This window comes from Arachis hypogaea, chromosome 17 (genome assembly GCF_003086295.3).
Source record: "Arachis hypogaea cultivar Tifrunner chromosome 17, arahy.Tifrunner.gnm2.J5K5, whole genome shotgun sequence".
Classification (NCBI taxonomy): domain Eukaryota; kingdom Viridiplantae; phylum Streptophyta; class Magnoliopsida; order Fabales; family Fabaceae; genus Arachis; species Arachis hypogaea.
The window spans coordinates 6452793-6475133 of record NC_092052.1 but is presented as its reverse complement, the minus strand read 5'-3'; the positions used below and the strand labels follow the sequence as shown (position 1 = coordinate 6475133).

The 22341-nt window shown below is 31.5% G+C and overlaps 1 protein-coding gene across 3 annotated transcripts; it reads left to right on the top strand.

The window, feature by feature from the left end:
* Nucleotides 1–5892: 5892 nt before the first annotated feature.
* Nucleotides 5893–22262, top strand: LOC112764851 (structural maintenance of chromosomes protein 3). 3 transcript variants are annotated; one of them, XR_011874873.1, is made up of 30 exons: nucleotides 5893–6033; nucleotides 6599–6635; nucleotides 6831–6906; nucleotides 8816–8854; nucleotides 9005–9072; nucleotides 9175–9246; nucleotides 9998–10077; nucleotides 10222–10300; nucleotides 10446–10563; nucleotides 10666–10841; nucleotides 11007–11252; nucleotides 11339–11460; nucleotides 11863–12007; nucleotides 12210–12382; nucleotides 12850–12949; nucleotides 13829–13965; nucleotides 14216–14417; nucleotides 14591–14678; nucleotides 14771–14921; nucleotides 15636–15786; nucleotides 15903–16094; nucleotides 16168–16351; nucleotides 16436–16506; nucleotides 16956–17107; nucleotides 17326–17494; nucleotides 17926–18072; nucleotides 18297–18392; nucleotides 18564–18934; nucleotides 19044–19742; nucleotides 21966–22262. XR_011874873.1 is itself a non-coding variant. In XM_072222237.1 (30 exons), the coding sequence occupies exons 2-29, from the start codon at nucleotides 6621–6623 to the stop codon at nucleotides 19739–19741; spliced, it is 3615 nt and encodes a 1204-aa protein (XP_072078338.1). In that variant the 5' UTR covers nucleotides 5893–6033; nucleotides 6599–6620; the 3' UTR covers nucleotide 19742; nucleotides 21966–22262. The 3 variants fall into 3 exon arrangements, 2 of the variants coding, with proteins under 2 accessions (XP_072078338.1, XP_072078339.1); XM_072222237.1 differs by having other exon boundaries at nucleotides 18564–18738; nucleotides 19551–19742; XM_072222238.1 differs by lacking the exons at nucleotides 17926–18072; nucleotides 18297–18392; nucleotides 18564–18934; nucleotides 19044–19742; nucleotides 21966–22262 and adding an exon at nucleotides 17589–17784.
* The last annotated feature ends 79 nt before the right edge of the window (nucleotides 22263–22341 follow it).

Sequence of the window (22341 nt, the reverse complement as noted above, 5' to 3'; positions counted from 1 at the left end):
AGAATTTTGCTATAGACTTATCCAGAGGTCATTTTTGAAGGGCTTAATTTTTTTTCATGGACTTTAAATCGATCACAGATTTTCTAGGAGTTATTTGGTACCAGTTTTTTTTTTTTTACTTAGGACTTCTAAGTCTTTGTAACTCTTTCAAATATTTTTTTACTTTAAGAAGTAAAAGGTATATACTATTCGATATACGATCCTAGGTAAAATTCTCAAAATGTCTACATTCTACACTGTACTGCCTAAGAAAGCTAATCAGGGTATATACTATTCATGAACAGAATTAAACAAAAAAGAAATACAAATAAATAAAGAAGGACCTCGTTGTAAAGTTAACGGGAGCAGTGAGGTATTGGCAAGGGCATCGTCGGCAGGGGTTATGCGATTAACAATGAGATGGTTAATGAAGGTGCCATCGCAGAGAACCTTGAATGGCTTCCTCAAACCAAGCAAGTAGAAGTTAAACCATCTAGAACTAAGCATTGAATAATCGCTTACATATCACGTCAAAAATAAAAAAACCAACAAGCATGGTTAACAGAACCGATACGGCATCTGTCAGTACAGGTCACCTTTTTTACCAGGTCATAATTAAATAAACATATAAAACTATAAAAAAAAAAACTTAATAAAAATTTAAAAGCCTCAGGAGTTGATGCTTGTTCTTGAGCTAGTGTTTGTGATTAAGAAATTTTAAAGTGAAATAGAACTAAATGAACAAATTAACGAACTAGCAGCTCAATCAACCAAGAATAATTAGCTAAAACAATAACTAAATCAACCTAATTAGCTAAATGAAGAATAATGAACCAATTAACCAACAAATTACTTTAGCTAAATGCCTAAGTTGACTAATTACTAACTTAGGTAGACAAAATAAAAAAGAACACCAAGATGAGCAGAGCGCAAAAGCGAAGCAAGAAACAGAAGCGGCGAGCAAAGGAAAAGCTGGACCAGAGGCGAGGAGAGGCGAAGCGCGACAGATGCGGACACCAGCGGTGAGGCGGGACCAATGCACGAGAGAAGCCAGCTGCTCGGAAACAGAGAGACCGACGCAGCAGGCGAACACCACGACGAACCGGTTCTCTCTTCTCTGATCTCTTTAGGAAGGCTAGGTAGAGTGTCTGTGTGAGTGTTGGTAAATTAGGTTTTTTTTTTTTTCTTTTCTTTTTCCTCCAATTTTTTAATGAAAATACCAATAAGTTTAATTTTAGTGTCATATTAGATTTATGTATTTAAATAATTTTTAAAATAATAAATATAAAAATTAATTATTCTTTAAAATTAATTTTTAATTACTATTTTAAATATTTTTATTTTAAATTTAAATTTTAAAACCTAAATTGTTTAAAAAATTAGAGAAAAAATAATTTAACAATAAAAACATTTAATTAATATTAATTAATTAAAAATTGATCTTCTAAATCTAATTATCTAGAAGTCACCAAAAAAAAAATCTAATTATCTAGTATCGATTAAATTAATAAATTATAAAGAAAGACTTTTGATGAAATAGAAAAATAAAAGATCTACATTATCCAATACAATATGATAAGATAAAATAGTTAAATATTTTAATGAAAATATCTGTTAAGAATGAATATTTTTATTTTTATTTTGAAAATATTTTTTTTTAATAAATTTATACAAATATATCATATAAAAAATAAGAGTAATAATATATTTTTCAATATTTTATTCTTTTATGTTATCTTTTGAGTGCCTTCTCAAATATGAACCATACAAATATCTAATTTGCTCCCAAACAGATTGTCCTGCCCTTCAATTACTCTTTTTGTTCTTAGAAGAAAATAAAGATAACTCTGCATAAACTAATCATGGCTTTACCTTCTTCATTTGCTACTACTACTAATCTTCAGTTTTTTCAAAGCTTCAGAAGACTTCTTTCTTCCAACACAATCAACTACAAAGAGCAAATGTTGTTACTGTGGTAAAGTGTGAATCAAAAGACTCATCAGAAGATAACATAGAACTGCAAGCAAAGGGTCCAAAGCTAGAGATAGGTTCACCTATTATTTTTACAGAGGCTCCTAAAATGATTAAGACTGCTGCTTCTGTTCCATGTCTTAGGGTTAATTCTGGTTTGGTCAAGCCTGGTGATGTTGGAAGGTACTTCAAACTCTTTCATTCATCTCTGCTTCTTTTGACTATTAATTTTCTCTTTTTATTTTTTATTTCTATGAATTGTTCAGACAACTTGAGTTAATGATATTAGTTGGATTAACACTCTTTCTAGTGATACTCAATAATTTGAAACATACATTGAAAATAAAGCTTGTCAGAGTTTGTAGTTTAAGTTGGAGAAACAAGTATTTAGAGTTGATGAACTGGCAATGTAACAATTGTGAAATACTTATGAGAAACTCTTTGAAACCAGTAATTTTTAGTATTTTGACCATTATATATGTGCAGAATATATTACTTTATATGTGCATTATTCAAATATTGTTGTGTGCGAAAGTTTAACAAATATTGATGTAATTATATAAAATACAGATTGGTAAAAGAAAATTTCTTTTATAATTTTATTATTTAAAGAGTTAAAATCATGCTAGCTTGATTTTATTTTGTTCATCGTGCACATCTATTATCATCAAGACTTCAATTAAATGCATATCTTTCTGCAGAATCGTGTCAAGAAAACCCAAAGATGTGTGGGCAGTGCGGCTTAGCATTGGAACCTTCCTCATAGATGGGAAATACTTCAAACCCTTGGACCTGGCTGAGTATAGTTGATTTATGATTCATAATTTTACAAATTTGGTAGGTTTACTTTTTAATTTTATTTTTTATATCCTGTGCTACATTGTGTAACTGAACTATTTTCCTCTATGTTATTTTATCTAAAAATTATATGGAATTAATTTGTATGTACGGTTGATAAATGTAAATATATTTTTAGGTGAATGATAGTCTTTAATTAAAAGTAAAATAGTAATAAAATTTCTCTCAAAGTCTCAGTTTTTTTTTTTTTTTTTAAAGACAAGGTGATTTATAAAAAGAAAAAGGATAATAACCCTGAAATTTTAGAGTGCATTTAGTTTGTATTTTTATTTTTTATTTTTATTTTCAATCTACTTTTTAAATTTTATGAAGAAAAAGTGAAAATAATAATTTTTTTTTATTTTCACTTCTTATTTTCATTTTTTTCTTTTCAGAATTCAAAAATAAAAAATACTAAAAATAAAAATAAAAAATATAAATATAAACCAAACACACCCTAGTCACCAAAAAAAAAAAAACCAAACACACCCTAATATTATTTAACATGAGACTATCATTTATGATTGGCAATTCATACCCTACCGCGGGTACCCAACCCGTTCGGGTACTACCCTACCCGCTGCGGGTAGGGTAGGGTACGGTCTGGGTATGTCTGTGGGTAGGGTAGGGTAGGGTAGGGTACAGGTTTAGGGTGTATCCTACCCTACCCTACCCGCACCTCAAATATATAACACATATTTTATAAAAATTAGGTATATAATGAAAGAAGTGAAAGTTGAACCTACAACATCTTTTATGTAATAACTTACAATAAGTGAACAACCACTAAACTAGTTAGTTAATTTAGTAATTTAGAGTATTAGTTTGTTATTTTTTATGTTATTAATATGTATAAAATTTGAAATGATTGAATTTTGTATTTACTTTGAAAAAATTTGATATATCTGCGGGTATGGTAGGATAGGGTAGGGTTTAGAACTTTAGGGTGCGGGTAGGGTTAGGGTTGAGAGATTCTCAACCCGCGGGTAGGGTAGAGTAGAGTTTTAATAGAATTTTCAACCCGCGGGTAGAGTTAGGGTAGGGTCCAAACCCTACCCTACCATACCCATTGCCAACCCTACTATCATTAAATGTTGAAAAAGGTAATTACTAATCATTTTACGGTAATAATTTTATTGGTAAATATTATATTAACTAATGAAAAATAAATAGGACTCGATTTGTCTCTATATTTCTAACAATTTGTTATGTGAAATAAATCTTTAGCAAATGAATTCTATCAAATTTATTTTTCAACCACTAATTCTTTCTCAGTCTCAAGAACAATTCGACCAATGTCAACAACACAGCCTCCATTGTTATAGCTGATTTCAACAACACAATACTAACAAGTAACAACAGTTTCATAAATTTCAACAAAATTAACAATTTCAGAGGAGGAGAGGACACTACGGTGAAACATTGGACCATTATTTATAATTTTAAACACGATATTTGTTTTTCAAATTGATTATCGGAAGTTAATGTTTAACGGATAAATGATTCATCTATGTTTTTTTAAACTGAATAATAGATTTTCCTTCAAATCAAATATTAAATGAACGAATTTATATTGATCAAGAAACAAATTTATTTGATAGAGAATTAGAAACCTTTATCATGACTCCATTCTTCTACCATAAGTTCATAACTAGTGTCCAAGCTGTGCCTTGCACGGAAATTACAAAACAATTAATATTTGTTCAACAAAAATACCACATGTATATTAAAATTAGTATTATATATTTGTATATAAATATATATTATTTAATTTATTTTTAATATATATTTTATATTAGTGACTAATTTTAGTATGTACTAATTCAAATATAATTGACAACATTCATAGCTGCATCCTTATTTAAACTTATAGTGCTATACAAATTAATTAAATTACGAATCAATAAAAAGTATAGTCACCAAAAATAAATAAAAAGTAATCATTCTTGATCATATTAGATCCACTAATGGATTAATGAGCACATTTCATATCTGTTAATTAGTCCTTTTTTTTATTATTATTTAATATTTATAATAATTATAAGAGCTTAATTTTAATGTATTAATATTTTAAAAAATTTTAATATTTAATTATTTGAGTAGATTGAGAGAAAATTAAAATTATGCGAATGTCTTAAACTGAATTTGGTTATATGTATATTTCGTTTGATCTTCTATATAAATCGAATTAATTGGATTTGATTTAGTATATATATATATATATATGTTATATCTAGTAGTAAATTTATTCGATTTTCTATTAATAGTTGGTATTTTTATATTGTATAACTATCTGTTATTTCTGAAAAAATCTCGGGTTTTAACACCTATACCAATTTGAGGACTTTATATTAAATTTTTTAATATTAAAAGTCCCATAATGATTCTTTAGATAATAATTAGTCAAATGATGTTTTTAACGAATTTTTAGAAATTATTTATTATTCCATTTTAAATTTATAAGTTTGTAAAAATGTAAATTTTTTGAAATTTGAACTAAAATACAAAATTTAAATTTCTATTATTATTCATTTTGATTTGTTTGATATTTTAGTTGAATTCAAATGGGAGATATTTTTTGATTGACATTTATATTTTAAAGTCAATAAATAATAAATAAACGAATCACAAAGCTGATTCAATTTAATATGTGTGTTGTACAATAGATTTACATATATATATGTATTAATAGAAAATAGAAATAAGTTAATTCGATTTACTATTGGCACAACATATATATACTATTGATTCGATTTACATAAAGAGTCAAATTAGATATGCATGCAACTAAATTCAGTTTAGGACATTTACATAATTTTAATTCTCAATCAATTTATATATGTAATTTATCCTAATTATTTATACTAATAATATATAAAAATTAAATTTTAGTAACAAATATGACATTCAAATTAGTCTCTTATAATATTTTAAATTTTAATATATAAAGAATGATATTTTTTAAAAATATATTGATATTATTTTTCTAAATTTAATTGTACTGATTGCGCTCTTTCTTCTTTAATCCTGTATTAAAAACAAAAACCGAAAAATATCCCAATTTTTGCCGCTTCTTTTTTTTCCCGCTTCCTCCACGTCCCCCTTGAAAAAGTAGGCTAAGGTGCGCCACTATAGCGCACGCTTTATCCTGCGCACCCCCAGAGAACGAAAGTAACAAAATGCTTCTGCAGCTCTAACTTGGATACTACTCAACACACTGTTTACTGAACCTTCTCCGTGCCTCAGGTAACTAACTCTCTCTGCAATTCTCAATTCAATTTTCATCCATAAAGTTGCAACGAATTCGTAACATGATTCTTAGTCTGCTAATGCGTTTTCGCTCTGTCTTTTTTTTTTCTTTCAAATTTCTGAAAAATTTTTGAAACCCTAAAAAGGTTCACGAGGTAAATATTACTCGGATTTCTTTGCGTTGGTGCTTGAATTCGAGAGCACAACGTAAAGTAAAACTTCACGCTGTGATTTTGTGCTTGATTTTCAGATTTGAAAGTCAAAGTTGCTTGGATTTTTGTTTTCTTAGAGCGAGCTAGCATCCGTGTAGTTTTTTTTATTTTTTTTAGTGTTTTCGTTCCTGATTTTTTTCGAAAATTGGATTAGTAAAGTAATTAAGCTTTAGCTTCACTTGGGTGTGTGAATGCTCGATATGGAGCAAGTGGGTTTTGAATTCTCTTGTGATGGTAACTTTTTTCTCATTTTTGTGTGTGCACTGCCGCTGTGACCAAAGAATGCATATAAATGTTTTTTTCCCCCTAATTTGATGGATGCTTATGGATTGTTTGCTTAATTATCGTAGGTACGGTTACTTCAGTTTCAACATGTACATTAAGCAGGTAATGTCCCTTGGGATGTGAATTATTTATTATTTATTACTTATGGTGTAATCAAAATTGGTAGAATTGGTTAAATTATGTCTTCTTGTTACAAAGCCTGCAGTGCTCCTCTTCTGGACATACTACATAATTTCTTTGCTTGAAATTGGTTCCTTGCCAACTGGATGTTTGATGCATTTTTGGATTGTTTTCTAGGTTGTGATTGAAGGTTTTAAGAGTTACAAAGAGCAAATTGCAACAGAGCCTTTCAGTCCTAAAGTTAATTGTGTTGGTAATAATTTCTAAAGTACCTTTGTAGATGCTTTCTACTATTTATTCTGGAAAATCCTTTAAAATGCACGATTACTTGGTTTGCTGTTTGGTAACCTTGTAAACCATGGCTTGGGTAAAGGCTCCTCTGTTGTAGCTTTTGTCCAAGCTATTCTTTGGGGTTTATAAATGTGAAACCAACAAGCAATTGGCTAGGTCAGTCATGATATGTTGTAGTCGCAACTCAACAAATTACATTTTGAGGCAATATGTTCTAAAGTGTTTTGGTGAATTTTCTTTCCTAGAAAATATTCTCATAGCTTGATAGACATTAGTTTCTGTAAAATCCTATTAGTGATATCATAATGGTTTTTTTAAGAGGGATTTGATTGAGACAGATAAAACATTAAAACTTCAAAAATCAATGGCGAAGAATTACAAACGAAAGCTAGATGGGTAAAAAACCAAAACAAACTTGCCAATCCCTAAACATGTCCTTTAGCCATAAGATTTGCTCTAGATATATCATATATGCAAGTGGCTGAATCTTACCCCAAATCAAGTGACGTGTCACATGATTATCTTCAAGAAAGTACATTTAAATTTTAACTAGCCAACTTCTTCGTATTGTGGCATAGCAGATTGTGATAAAAGTTTAGCCTCTTCATCTCCCAAAACCATGGAAGCTAACCTTAATAGCTGCTTCAATGAGTGCCATAAGCAAGATGGGAAGTACTTTTGGTTTTTCTTATTGTGAAGTTCTTTCCTTCTTCCATCTAGTTTTGGATAGAAAAAAACTTCAATTGAAAGAGATCTATTGGGTTTGCTTGACAATACTCCTATGTCTTCCATAGTTTTCGATGGAGGATGGAGGATCATGGAAGGGTGGTAAAAGGCCAGCATAAAGTTTTAGTGGATAGTTGTGGCGGAAATGGTGGATACGTTAAAAAATATAAATTTTATATATATATATATATATATATATATATATATATTATCAATAATATGAAATTGTTTATTCAATATATAACAATAGATATGAAAAACTAAAATTAATAACAAAATGACATAAATAATAATATTATTAATATAAACTAAGCAGCAGATGCCAATTGAGGTTTTAGAATAGAAAATAAAAAATATTGAGGGGTGAGAAATTGAGAAGAGAAAAAATGGGGTTTAGAATGAAAAAACAAAGAATTTAGTGTTCAAAATAGGAAAAAATAGTTCAAATTGTAAAGAAAAAAGGAAGCAGATTCGAGAATGAAGGAGGGCCAGCCAACCCGTGGCACACGGGAAGGATGCTGTCGGCAGGTCTTTCAGCAGCAAAGAGGGAGTGAGGGAGGGAGGGAGAGTAGAGAGGAAAGAGATTTCCTAGTTGAGTGGGTTTGTGACTTCGTGTAGAGTGGAAAAGGAAAGGGGGAGAACGTTAGCTTGGTAAATTAAACTTTTAGGGTATTTGAAAACACATAAACAACCCTCCAAATGCAAAAGATCACACCCGGATCCACCATGACGTTGCGGCCATTGTGGCTCCCGTGATTTCCATGGTGTTGCATCACTCGTATGACGGCAGGCCCAAAATTTGCCATGGTACAGCCATGGGCATATTTTAAAAATCCTTGTATCATCCGCAGCTATAATGCCAAATAACTGAAAACGATCACACTTTCCATGGAGGATTGCCCTACTTCAATTGAGATTTAGAATAAGATGAAAGACTTGTCAAATTATAGGTAAAATTGTTCAATCCTTTAGAATTCTTTTAGCTTTAAGATTTAGAATTAAGAATATAAAACAAAGAAACTGTTGATTGCTCTCATTAGTCAGAACTTGTGTGTGTGTATTTGTCTGTATAGATAGAGATAGAGAGAAATTAGTTGGTAACATTATTAATATCTTATTTATTTGTTTAATTATTTATTTTGTAGTTGGTGCTAATGGATCCGGGAAGTCAAACTTTTTCCATGGTATGGAAACAGCCATTCTTTTGCCTCTATTACATTAATTTGGTGACAGTGATCTATTCTTTGGAATGCAACTGAAATTTGTTCTTCGACATTTGATTTGTTAATCTTTTATCGTTTATTTTTAATAAAAAGTTTTGTTTTCATATGTAGCCATTCGTTTTGTGTTGAGTGATCTCTATCAGAACCTACGCAATGAGGATCGACATTCATTACTCCATGTATGGCATTGTGCACATTTCTTCATTCCTACCGCTGGTTCTGATGTTTTATTATTCAATTTTAGAACCTGGGCATGCTTTGTTGATTTATTCTCTGTACAGGAAGGGGCTGGGCACCAGGTTGTATCTGCGTTTGTGGAGATTGTGTTTGACAATTCAGACAACCGTATTCCGGTAATTTTTTTTGATTATTCATCTTTTTGTATGCTATTTTAATCTTTTGTTGTCTAAAAAGTATATAACAGATTGTGTGAATGCCATGGTGATGGATTATGGAAAAGTAGCTTTCTTTGGGTACTTCTGTTTCTTATTAGAAAGATAATTATATAGAGCCTTTTTAATATTCTTGTTAGAAATATTCATATGGATTCTGCTAACAAGTTGCCTTTTTAGAGCCTTTTTAACATGTCTTTTCTTAATCGCTTTAAGTGCAACAATGTGTTGGATATTTGTGTGTTCTCATCTAATGAATGCATATTATGGGTAATGCTGCTCAACCCATTTTTGGCAAATGAGTCAATGAGTAATAACATAAAGGTTTTGTTTTCACCAAATAAATTTGTGATTACGAGTACAGTTTCTTTCTCTGCATTGCCTCTTTCAGTTATTTCATTTACATACTTTAAAATGATGTTAAATACTTTCTGCTTGCTCTGTAGTCATTTGATTCATGGAGTACACTGGGTATTCTCTCTTTCAATTTTTGAAAAACTACCTAAGTTTTGATGTGATTCTTATAATTGTATTATTTTAAAGTCATATGGAAATCCTTTTTTTTAAATGCTTCAGCCTCGATAGGGTGGTGTAATTTCTCCATTGCTTCAGAATTGCTCAAGTCTCTAGTGATTTTTGTTCTTATAGAATATGGATACGATTGGCAATAATTTTGTTTGAAATATTGGCATCTATCTTTGCTGCTGAATAGGTTGACAAGGAGGAAGTGCGTTTGCGCCGGACTATTGGTTTGAAGAAGGATGAGTATTTTTTAGATGGAAAACACATAACGTGAGTAGAATTTATTAACATATTAGTGCGTGTGTTTTGACGTTCACTTTTGACTTCAGTTCAAAATGAAATATTCTGGTTTATACTGCTTAGCCAAATGACTATTTCCCTCTGCTCCTAAAGAAAATTATAAATGATCTGCAGAAAAACTGAAGTGATGAATTTACTGGAAAGTGCTGGGTTCTCTCGCTCAAATCCTTACTATGTTGTGCAGCAAGGAAAGGTATTGGTGCACGGCGGGGGTGCTTAAATGTGTGTTTCATTTTGATAAGATTCTTCGTCACGTTACATATAAATATAAATATAAATATATGGTAAACCATGAGCTGGATAGAGTTCTTGATTGCTTGTTTCTTATTGTTGCATAGATATCGTCACTAACATTGATGAAAGACTCAGAACGACTGGATTTATTGAAAGAAATTGGCGGTACTAGAGTTTATGAGGAGCGGCGTCGTGAAAGTCTGAAAATTATGCAGGAAACTGGCATGTTTTTCTGTTTAACTAGTTAATTTAAGGCTTTTGGTTTATGTTATTCATTATTCTTGTCATTGATTTCTTATCAACCAGCTTTTTTCTGTTTGATAGGTAATAAAAGAAAGCAAATAATTCAAGTTGTACAGTATCTAGATGAGAGGTTGAAGGAATTGGATGAGGAGAAAGAGGAACTACGGAAATATCAGCAGCTTGACAAGCAGAGAAAATCTTTGGAATATGCTATTTATAGCAAAGAAGTTCAAGATGCTCAACAAAAACTTATGGAGGTTGTCTATGTTTAATTTTACTGCATCTATAAGTTTATTCATGGTTACTTATTGTGTTCTATTGATTAGATTTGCTTTTGAAGAAATCCTATTTGATTTCTCCTCTAGAATTTTGAAATATTGGATTTTGATGCCTGTAATTGAATGCTTGGCACTTTGTTTTAGATAGAAGAAGCCCGAGCCAAGGTTTCTGAAACATCTGCAAAAAAGTATAATGATGTGCTTGATGCCCATGAGAAAATCAAAGATTTAGAGAATACATTGAAAGATGTCTCAAAAGAACTTCAAAACTCTAACAAAGAGAAAGAAAGTATAGAAAAGAGACGAACAAAGGCTTTAAAGAAGCATACAGAGCTTGAGCTTGATGTCAAGGACCTACAAGAGAAGATTACTGGAAATATTCGAGCAAAGGTATCATTATGATGGTTGATTACTTGTTTGACTTGTTTTTGATGGGATGGTTTGTCCAAGATCTGTTCTCACCTACCTGCTTTCAGGAAGATGCTGCAAGACAACTGAAGATACTTGAGAAGAACATTCAAGATTCAAATGATGAGCTGGAGAAAATCAGACCTAAATATGAGGAACAAGTTATGGAAGAAAAAGAAATCACCAAGCGGTAAGCTATGGTTGTGGGTGTCTGAAGTTGCAGTTGAATAATATAATTGGATGCAGCACTCTCTGAATGTACAAATTAGTCTTTTTGACATGATATGTTTTAATATTATTCTGTTGGCTATTTATAATTTCATTCTATTATCTTTAAAGAACTAATTTTAGAGAAGATAATGAAATATTGTTTGTCCTCATCATTCTTGCAGAACTTTTCTCTAGATCTAAAATATAGATTTTTGTATTTGTTGCTTGTTTGTGCAAGCATGTATTTGACACTGATGTTTCTTTAGATAATTTCTATAGCCAATCCAAGGAGGGTAAGTTGTTTTGTGTTTGTAGAGAACATGCAACAACCTCAACTGTGTTTTTTCCCAAATAAATAAAAAAATATTTTGTTATAAATCAGAATAATGGAGCGTGAGAAACAGCTCAGTATACTCTACCAAAAGCAAGGGCGTGCAACCCAGTTTCCGAGTAAAGCTGCTCGTGACAAGTGGCTTCGCAAGGAGATAGAAGATCTTGAACGAGTGCTTTCCTCAAACTCAGGGCAGGCAAGTGCTAATTTTTATTTATGTGCTATAATGATCCTGGATTTCCTTTTTTCTTTTATTTTAAATACATTAAGGTCCCTACTTTTTATCAGGCTGCTAGATTTGTATTTATGAATTTCATTGAGCTATGCTGTCTATTTATCATTGTATGTTGTTTCTCTTTCTTTCTTTCTTTATTTATTTTTGGTGGTTGTTGGGACAGGAAAAAATGCTCTTGGAGGAAATTGGTCGTCTTAAAGGTGAACTGGATGGCTGTGATGAGACCATTGAGAAATGTAGATCTCAGATTACTACTTTGCAATCTCACATTGACCAGTCACGGCAAGGGTTTAATAAATATAAAGTTCAAAGAGATAAGTTGCAGGATAAGAGGAAGTATGTATATCTTTTGTTGCATTTTTTATATATTTCTGGGATAAAGGAATGAATATTAGGTTTACGAATTCTGTTGGACTTTATAGTTTTATGGAATTTTTTGTTAGGTCTTTATAGATTAAAAGCTTGCAATTGGCTATCTATAAATGGATAAAAAAAAAATTAATTAGGTCCTTACAAATGGTTATCTTTAAAAAAAAAAAAACACAATACACATGGAATATTCGCTTACAAAATATTCCACAATTCATCCTACATCAAATAAAAGAAATATTCCAAGAATAATTCGTATTTTTATTTCTAAAACAAAAATGGCTTGCAAAGATCTAACTGAAAATTTGAGTAAACTATAAGGACTTACTAAGTTTAGAAACCTACATACTATTTTAGATAGAATAAATGTTATTATTGGTTACTTTACAGAGTGACAAAGATATTACTTGTGATTTTAAATTTTTGTCTTGTAGGTCCTTATGGGACAAAGAAAATACACTTACTGCTGAAATTGATAAGCTGAGAGCTGAAGTTGAGAAGGCTGAAAAGAGCCTTGATCACGCAATTCCCGGTGTGAGTGTTTTTTCTTTCTTGCTTATTTATCATCTCACTTCTGACTTCTGAGTACTTTTAGATTCTCAAGAAATGTTACAGTAAATCTGGGATTTTCCATCTTTCACTATGTGTGTGGTACGTATGTGCTAATTTAGTGTATAACTTTAGAATCACTTACACAGGTGTTGCTGTGTTGGTGCTAATTTGGGGTATAAATATAGAATCACTTACATATACTGCCTGACGTAGGCTAACGGTTACCACATATACAGATCTTAGTCCTTAAAATCTTATAAACTGCTTTCTGTTTAGGGGATCTTGCTATGTATATTATATATACATTGCAGCTCAACATTACTTAGAGAATTTATATGCAACTTCAAGAAAGTATCAAGTGGTTTATGTCATGATTAATGAGTTTACTGCTGTTTCATAATAATGGTCTATGTCATGAAGATTTGACAGTTTTTATGTGGTCACAACCCTCCTCTTTTATCCGGGCTTAGGACCAGCTGTGTAACATGGGAAGAGTTTGCTCTTTTATAATATAAATGGAAAGGACTTGAAAGAATAAGTACTTCCTGGTTTCTGTCCTTTAGGTTATGCAGTACTAAAACGAACCATCAAGAATAGACATACTCCTTTCCATGTATGTCTATGGAGTTTTAATGTGTTGGTAATAAAATCCTTTGCAATTATATATGATGTTCTGTGCTGATGTTTCAATCTAATTGGACATTTAACAATGGATAGTACTTAGCATCTGGGAATGCAGTGGAAGATGCTGTTATCTGTCCAGTTCAGGGATGTTCTGTCATGATTTTATTTCTATAAACTTACTCTAGTGAGATGTTGCCATTTTTTCTATCACCATACTTGACACTCCTTTATGTTCAGGATGTCAGAAGGGGGATGAACTCAGTTCGGAAAATCTGCAGGGAGTATAACATTTCTGGTGTTTATGGTCCAATCATTGAGTTGCTGAGTTGTGAAGAGAAATTCTTCACAGCAGTTGAAGTTACTGCAGGAAACAGGTCATTTCTCCCTTATATTTCGTTTGAAATATAGGCTATGCAAGCTGTAGCATTCTAGTGTGTATTTTATTTTTCTCTATGTTCCATTGGTGTGATTGAAATGGATTTTGTGTTGGAACATGCAAAGCTTTCACTTGTTCAATCCTTTTGAAGTGCTGGTCATTCTTCTTAGGCTGTGATCTCCTTACAGGTTTCAATTCACTTGTACATGCAATTTAACATTTTCCTTTTAATATATTTGTTTAAACAGCTTATTCCATGTGGTTGTTGAAAATGATGACACGTCAACCCAGATAATTAGACATCTTAACGCACATAAAGGTGGACGAGTTACATTTATCCCACTTAACAGAGTGAGGGCACCACGCATTACTTATCCCCAGAGTTCTGATGTCATCCCTCTCTTAAAGAAATTGAATTTTAAACATGACTATAACCCTGCATTCAGTCAGGTTAGCTTCTACAACAGATGTTAACTTTTATTTACACAAGTTAATACATGTTCAGGAGCAATTTGCTAAAGGGTTGTAAACTTCTAATTATAAGTTTTTTGTGTGGCTGGTGATACTATCTTCTTGACTATATAGATGGATTGATTTCCCTCATCATTTCTGATATTTCTTAGGTATTTGCCCGAACGGTTGTGTGCAAGAATTTGGATGTGGCTTCAAGGGTTGCCAGGACTGATGGTCTTGACTGCATAACACTGGATGGTTGGTGTGGAAATGCTTTACATGGCTTGTCTACATGATATGGCCTAGCTGTGTGTTTTGCCTTTGACTATAAGCTGTGTGCTTCATTACAGGTGATCAAGTTAGCAAGAAAGGTAGTATGACGGGAGGATTTTATGATCACAGACGATCAAAATTGAAGTTTATGAATATCATTAAGCAAAATGAAGATGAAATTCACTCAAAAGAGGAGGAATTGATGAAAGTTAGATCTGACCTGCAAGATATCCTTTAATTTTTATAGATGTTTTAATAAATGAAATCCTTTATTTATTTATTTATTTTTTTGTGCTGATTCACTCAGTTTTTACTTGGGTTTATTTTTGCACCAGTAAGGAGATCTCTTGTCATCCTATCTTTTTGTGTCATTCTTTTCTTATGATATTCTTTCTCCCAAAAGAGAAAAGTAGCTCCAAAGGCTAGGAGGAATGAAGGCATTAACTTAATAATTTGATTAACTTCAAACAGTAAATTCATCATTCTTTGTCATTTAGATTTCTGGTTTCTCTTGAATATTCATGTTGCTTTCTTAGAGTAATGATTTAGTGGATGAAGGTGGATTGGTGTATAAAATTGTAAAGACCTTTGTCAAGCATGTTTTAGAAAATAAGATTATATCTGGATTTTTTCCCCTCTCCCGGTGGGTAGTTGGACAACTCGTGTGTGACTGCACTTGGTTGGTTCCATAGCCCTTAAGTGGATTTTAATGATTTTTGAACGCTTATTACCTAAAGTCATCGATTTTTTTTTTGTTTTATTATTATTTGATTTTGTTGTTCGTTGGCAATGATTGATTTTGCTTAGATAATTATTTTTGCTCTATATTTTGTTGAAACTTTTATAGTGACACCTATGTTTTTTCAATGCACATGCTTTTCTTTGCATGGTATATTTGTTTCCAACCTCCAATAGTTTTGTTTCCACTGAACTATCCTCACAGATAGACCAAAAGATCACTGAACTTGTTTCCGAGCAGCAGAAGATTGAGGCTGAGTGTGCTCATGGAAAATCAGAAATGGAACAATTTAAGCAGGACATTGCAAATGCTAACAAGCAGAAGCAATTGATTTCTAAGGCACTTTCAAAAAAGGTGTTATTATATTTCTATATTATACAAGATGATCCCCTTGGAGTTTCTTTTCTGTTGGAAGTTGGCTGTGGAATTAAGTGTCAATAATTTTTAAGTTTTTCCTTAATGGCTTGTAGGAAAAGTCACTTCTTGATGTCCAGAATCAGATTGAACAGCTTAAAGCTAGTATGGCAATGAAAACAGCCGAGATGGGCACGGAACTAATTGACCATTTAACGCCAGAGGAAAAGAAGCTTCTGTCTGATTTGAATCCCGAAATCAAGGAACTTAAAGAGCAGCTTGTTGCATGCAAGACTGATCGTATCGAGGTTATTGAATTGATAGTATTTGTATTGGTACAGTTTACAGGGCTGGATCCTTATTCTAACTTGAGATTTGCAGACGGAAGCACGGAAAGCGGAGCTGGAAACTAATCTAACGACAAACCTGAGGAGAAGAAAGCAAGAGTTGGAAGCTGTAATATCATCTGCTGATGATGACACTCTGGGTGTAGATGCTGGATTGAAGGCGCAGGAACTTAGCGATGCTAAATTGTTAGTTGATGATGCATCAGAGCAGCTTAGAAGTGAGACTTCCATTTAATCTTTTCTTTTCTTGATGTTTTGAAGAAACATTATAATTCCATGGTTGACAACATTATCTTTCTCAGGAGTCTCTAATAGTATAAGTGCTCGATCAAAGGAAATTAAACAGATCAAAGAAGAAATCAATAAGTTGAAGGTATGTAGTCTTCTTAGGCTGCATTTGTTTATAGGCATGGAACACTGAAACAGGGACACAGACACAAAATCATGTTTGGCAAATAAGATATGTCCAGAGACACTGAATTAGTGTATTTCGTGTCTTTCTTGATACTAACAAGAGACACAATTTATTTTTATTTTTTCTTTCATTATTTTTATCAAATTTTCGTAATTATATTTTTTATCGTTATACTTTTCTTCCTAAACTTTTTGTATGGAAAAAATAAGAGTAAATTAGACTTTTGTAATATGTTCTTGTTTATCACCAAACAAAATATAAGAACATTAATTTTTGTGTCTCTGTCTTTAGTGTCTTGTTTTCCGTGTTTTGTTTTGTCCTGTTCTCAGAACCAAACACAATATTATAGATTGATTGCTGGCTACAGTAGTTTTTGCTTCATCAATAATGATGACTATGGTTTGCAGTCATTGGAGGATGAGTATGAAAGAAAACTTCAGGAAGAAACAAAAGAATTAGAGCAGTTGCTGAGTAAAAAAAATATATATTCTGCTAAAGAAGAAGAATATACAAAGAAAATAAGGGAACTGGGCCCATTGACATCAGATGCATTTGAGACGTAAGGCTTTTCTTGATGATCATTTCTTTTCTCTTTCAATTTTGGGACATAAATAAGGTTTTTATTTTATTTTTTTAATTTTCTTTTAAATGATCAAGAAATCTGCCATATTTTAAATAATGCAGAAGATATGTGCTGTTACAGTTATAGGTTATTTCCTTGCAGTTTGTTGTTATCTCTATAGTTTGGTTGTAGCTAACTTTATTGCACCTTCTTAGGTACAAGAGGAGGAACATCAAAGAATTGCATAAAGTGTTGCACAGGTGCAATGATCAACTGCAGCAGTTCAGTCATGTAAACAAGAAAGCGCTTGACCAGTATATAAATTTTACAGAACAACGAGAGGAACTTCAGAAAAGGCAAGCTGAACTTGATGCAGGAGATGAGGTAATTGTCTGGCCTTTTGGTTGAAATGGTTCTTTATAATTCACATTAAGGTGGGTGATTACCTGACAGCTAAATGCTTGATATACATTGCTAGTTCCTGTTCTGCACTATAGCATCTGAAAGATTTGGTACAACTGATCGTTCATGGCATCTGATTGTTGATATTTTCATTTCTCCCTGAAAATGGTGGTGATATTTTGATTTGTCCCCGAAAAAGGTGTTGTTAACCACTTGCATATATATGAAATAACTTTTTCCCCTTTTTATATTTTTGACTGCTTTTATTTTCTTATGTGAGTTGTATTCCAGTATTAAGGTTCATTTTGAATGTGAAACATCCAAACCCAGCTTTTGCATTTTTTTTTCACACTGGTCTATACAGCATCACTAAATTATTTGAGTTCTCTGTCACTGGCATTGAGTAATTGCAGAAAATTAGAGAGCTAATATCTGTACTTGATCAACGGAAGGATGAATCAATAGAGCGCACTTTCAAAGGTGTTGCTAGGCATTTTCGAGAAGTGTTTTCTGAACTCGTACAGGGGGGTCATGGTCATCTGGTTATGATGAAGAAAAAGGTTTGTGATTGTTAAATCTTTTATCTGGTTTGTGAAAGTATCTTGCTTTCTAGCATGTTATATAGGATCATGATGCTTTAAGTGATTTCTTACTTTCTCTTGTGTGGTGGTTGATTATCAATTTTTTATGTGAAATTTGTGAGAAGTGAGCTATCTCAATTGAAGTTATTTTTTTCTTTTTTGGTTATTGTAATTGATATTTTGTATCCATTCCTTTCCCTTAGGATGGTGGTCACGATGATGATGATGATGATGAGGATGGTCCTCGTGAAGCAAACCCAGAGGGTAGAGTAGAAAAGTACATTGGAGTGAAAGTGAAGGCAAGTGCATTTCTGCTGTGCCCTTTTTACTTATGATTTAAATGTTTTGCCAGGTCATTTATTGGTCTAGCATTGGTCAAAACCAAAGCTGCTGTTTTGCTTTCATACTACACACAATTTAGGTATATAATTATAATTATTCAACATTCCTGGCACGATTATTCCTTGCAGGTTTCTTTTACTGGACAAGGAGAGACACAGTCCATGAAGCAGTTGTCTGGGGGTCAAAAGACTGTAGTTGCTCTTACACTTATCTTTGCCATACAACGATGTGATCCTGCTCCGTTTTATCTATTTGATGAGATTGATGCGGCTCTGGATCCACAATACAGAACTGCTGTTGGAAGTATCCTTTTATTACTCTTGCTATCTTATTTTCATGGCAATTAACTGGTTGTGATTCTTCAGTCACTTGTATTGCATCTGTGGTTCAATAAAATTTTATAGTGCTTATATAATAGTCATCTTGTGACCATCTCCTCTAAATACTAAAGCTGTTACTTGCATGGTTCTTTGACAGCTAAAAAGACTTATCCTACTAGGTGAGATTCATCAATCAAATGACACAATAGGTTTTTCTTGATATCCAAAATAGTTCAAACAATTTTTATTATTCCAACATATTTATCATGTTCCCTTCTTTCATTTAAGGTTCATCTCAAAAGGCCAGGGAAATACCTTCACGTTTGTTTTCTCTCGTAATTATTGCTGTTAAACGTACCTAAGCACCAAGATACAGGTTAAGTTCTTGCATTAAGTGCTTCTAGTAGAGGGAAATGCAGGTACATTTACATTAAAATTTACAGTTTTACATGAGAAATACAATTTCAAGTGAATTTCAAAGGGCAGTGCTTCATCTTTCATTTGGAGAAGTCTATTTTAGCCTTGGTCTTGTTGCATTGGTGAGGCTTTATTACTTCGTAAATTACATTTTTGTTTCAAAATATATATATATTTTTTTATTGAAGATATATAATATAAAGTTCCAATTTATCCATGCTTGCAATCAATGTGCTTTGGAGGAGGCAGTTGGGAAATGTTTAGATTCAGATATGGGCTTTTGGTGATATTTAAATTTAACAATTATTATGCTTGCCTTATTGACTGATATCAAGATTCCATTTTATATTGTTGTCTTGGGATCCTTAACTTCCCTAGATATGATCCGCCGTCTGGCAGACTTTTCAACCACACAATTTATCACAACAACATTCCGCCCAGAGCTTGTGAAAGTTGCTGACAAGATCTATGGAGTAACGCATAAAAGCCGGGTTAGCCGTGTTAATGTTGTATCCAAGGACGATGCTCTAGAATTTATCGAGCATGATCAGATGCAAAATGCTGAATAAGGTTAGAGAACCTCATAACATTTCTGCTATGGAGTTAAAGGTTTTGAAAATAACATGAAACATTTTTATAATAGCTGCGGCTGTTGATCTTGCTAGGATGGAAAATTTTCCTTCTGGTGGCACTTAGTGCCTATTGGTATTCTACTAAGCTAACTCGCACTATATAGGGAGAGGTCCAAGTGAGAGGAGTGCTTTTATGAGAGAAATAAATTTGGGTTATATCTTTTACATCAATGGTCAAGATTAAAGTTGCATGAATTCTTAATTCTTAATTGGTCATATGGTCTTTTTAACAATTCTTTGACTATCTATATATGGTTGTGGTCCAGATTATATACATATATAGGAGATTTATTTAGCAAGAGTAGTAGTCTTATATGAATGCGAGAGACACAAATCCAGACTGCAAGTTATAGCCATATATATGGATAGTTAGGATTAAAAGATGTTAAAAAGTCATTTAGCACCTAAAAAAATCATTCCATCCATCTATCTATCTATCAATCAATCAATCATCAATTTTATCTATATAAAAGTTGATACCAAAGTCATTCTATATTCAACTAATTACATATAGATTTCTTAGAATTTCGCCATGTCAGCATATTAGTATAGATGTAATTTTATTGTGAAACCAAATATATATTTTCTTTCAACCTCAATGTTAATTCTTGTAACAGTTTCCATAATAATTAACAAGGTAATCTTTCCAATTAAAATCTCTTTTTAATAATTTTAAATGTCCTCTTTATTATTCAATTCATATTTAATAACTATTTTCAAAAATAAGTTGATTATTCATTTGTTTTTACAATTGCATTTTTTATAAAATAATTTATGGGAAATGAGTGTGCTAGATTGTTTCAAAAATTAAAAACCAATGAGCGGTTTATACTATAGTTGAAAGACGTCAAGCTACTCTTATATAGTTTCTTTTATAGAAGAAAAATTAAATATTGCTAATTCATAGTTTTAGATTATCACAATTAACTTTATGCCTAATAATCCATTACTTTTTTCATTTACTTTATAGTAGGGTAAATTATATTTTTTGTCCTTGAAGTTTGTCAAAAATTTTAAAAATATTCTTAAGTTTTATTTTGCTTTAATTTTGTCCCTAAAGTTTTCAATTTGCATCAAATATAAATTTAGAAAGTTTAGGATTAATCCAGCAATAATGCATGACAACTGTCCAATTTACTTGTGTTGAAGGCTGATCTTGTGAAATTGTTGCTAAATTAGTCCTAAATTTTTTGAAAAATTAGCCGTCTGGGATATATTTGATGCAAATCGAAAATTTTTGGAACAAAATTGAAATAAAATAAAACTTAAGGATATTTTTAAAACTTTTAACAAACTTTAAGGACAAAAAATATACTTTATCTATCATAGTATTATAAAACACACCAATAAATATAACAAATTTAGATAAAATTATAATTTGTACAACGTTTACTTTTGAATTGATTCAAATTAAGGTAGTTATTTAATGTTATTTTATTTTAATATTTATGTTTTAATCCTATGCAGTGAAAAAATACAATTTATTTGTACTTATTAAAATAGTTAACAATATAGATATATGCAGTTTTAATCTTGAAACATAAATTAGTAATGATAACTTTAGAGATTATACAAATAATTACTTTACATAAAATCTTAAAATGTTTACCACCTATATTTTTTTGTACTTAAACTACTATAATTCAAAATATATACTTTTCAAAAAATAATTTATTATTCGTATTCATATTTATGTATTTAAAATTATTTTTATAATATTTATTAGTCACTTTTGATATTTATTTGAGTCTACGCAACAGCAGTGTCTCATTCTAGTTGATGTAAAATCTGATGACTCAAATTTGTTCCTTGCACTCGTAAAACTACCATTCTCACTTGGACCTCTCTCTGTGTGGTGACCCCCCGGTTTTGCTGTTGTATTGCATTAAGAAACTACAAATTTTAGAAACTTTGTATGTATGCTTACAGCTATTTTCTTTTCTAGTGTCAGCCATTTTCTTATCTTGATATAAGATTAATAACTTTCTTACGAAAGACGAGTTGCTATTCATTGATGGAAAAAACTTTTTCCCCTTTTTTCCCCCATATAATATCCTAATTTTGTAACTTGTTTGACTGTAATGACTTGCACACTAATTGTGCAACGTACTAGCCCCATTGTGCCTATTGTATATGATTTAATATAATATTCGCATTTTAGGTGCATCTGACATCCGTGATCTGATAAAATTGGTTGGCTGCGAGCATTGTTTGATGTCAACCATTTTAAGTACGTTGCAGACTTTATTAATGTAACTTGGATCTTCACTTTGTACAATCTCTTATTACATTGACACCAACGTAGGTCTAAGTAATCTAGAATCCCTGCTCATCCTCTATTTCTGTAAATTCATTAGAGGCTTGCTTATATGTTAATATCTTTTGCTAACTGTAGTAACCATATCTATGGTGGAAATTCCTTCAATGCTGTTTGATAATGTAAGTTTTTTACTTTTAAGTTACGTTCTATATATAATTATATCTTATCGATTTATATTTGCACTAAATATATGCTCGATTTCTTGATTACGCCTCGC

Bases quoted from the DNA above. Each gene is read 5' to 3' on its own strand.
- LOC112764851 (XM_072222237.1), top strand. The intron at 12,383-12,849 runs GTATGTATATCT...TTTGTCTTGTAG, and splicing joins AAGTTGCAGGATAAGAGGAA to GTCCTTATGGGACAAAGAAA. The intron at 18,393-18,563 runs GCAAGTGCATTT...TATTCCTTGCAG, and splicing joins ACATTGGAGTGAAAGTGAAG to GTTTCTTTTACTGGACAAGG.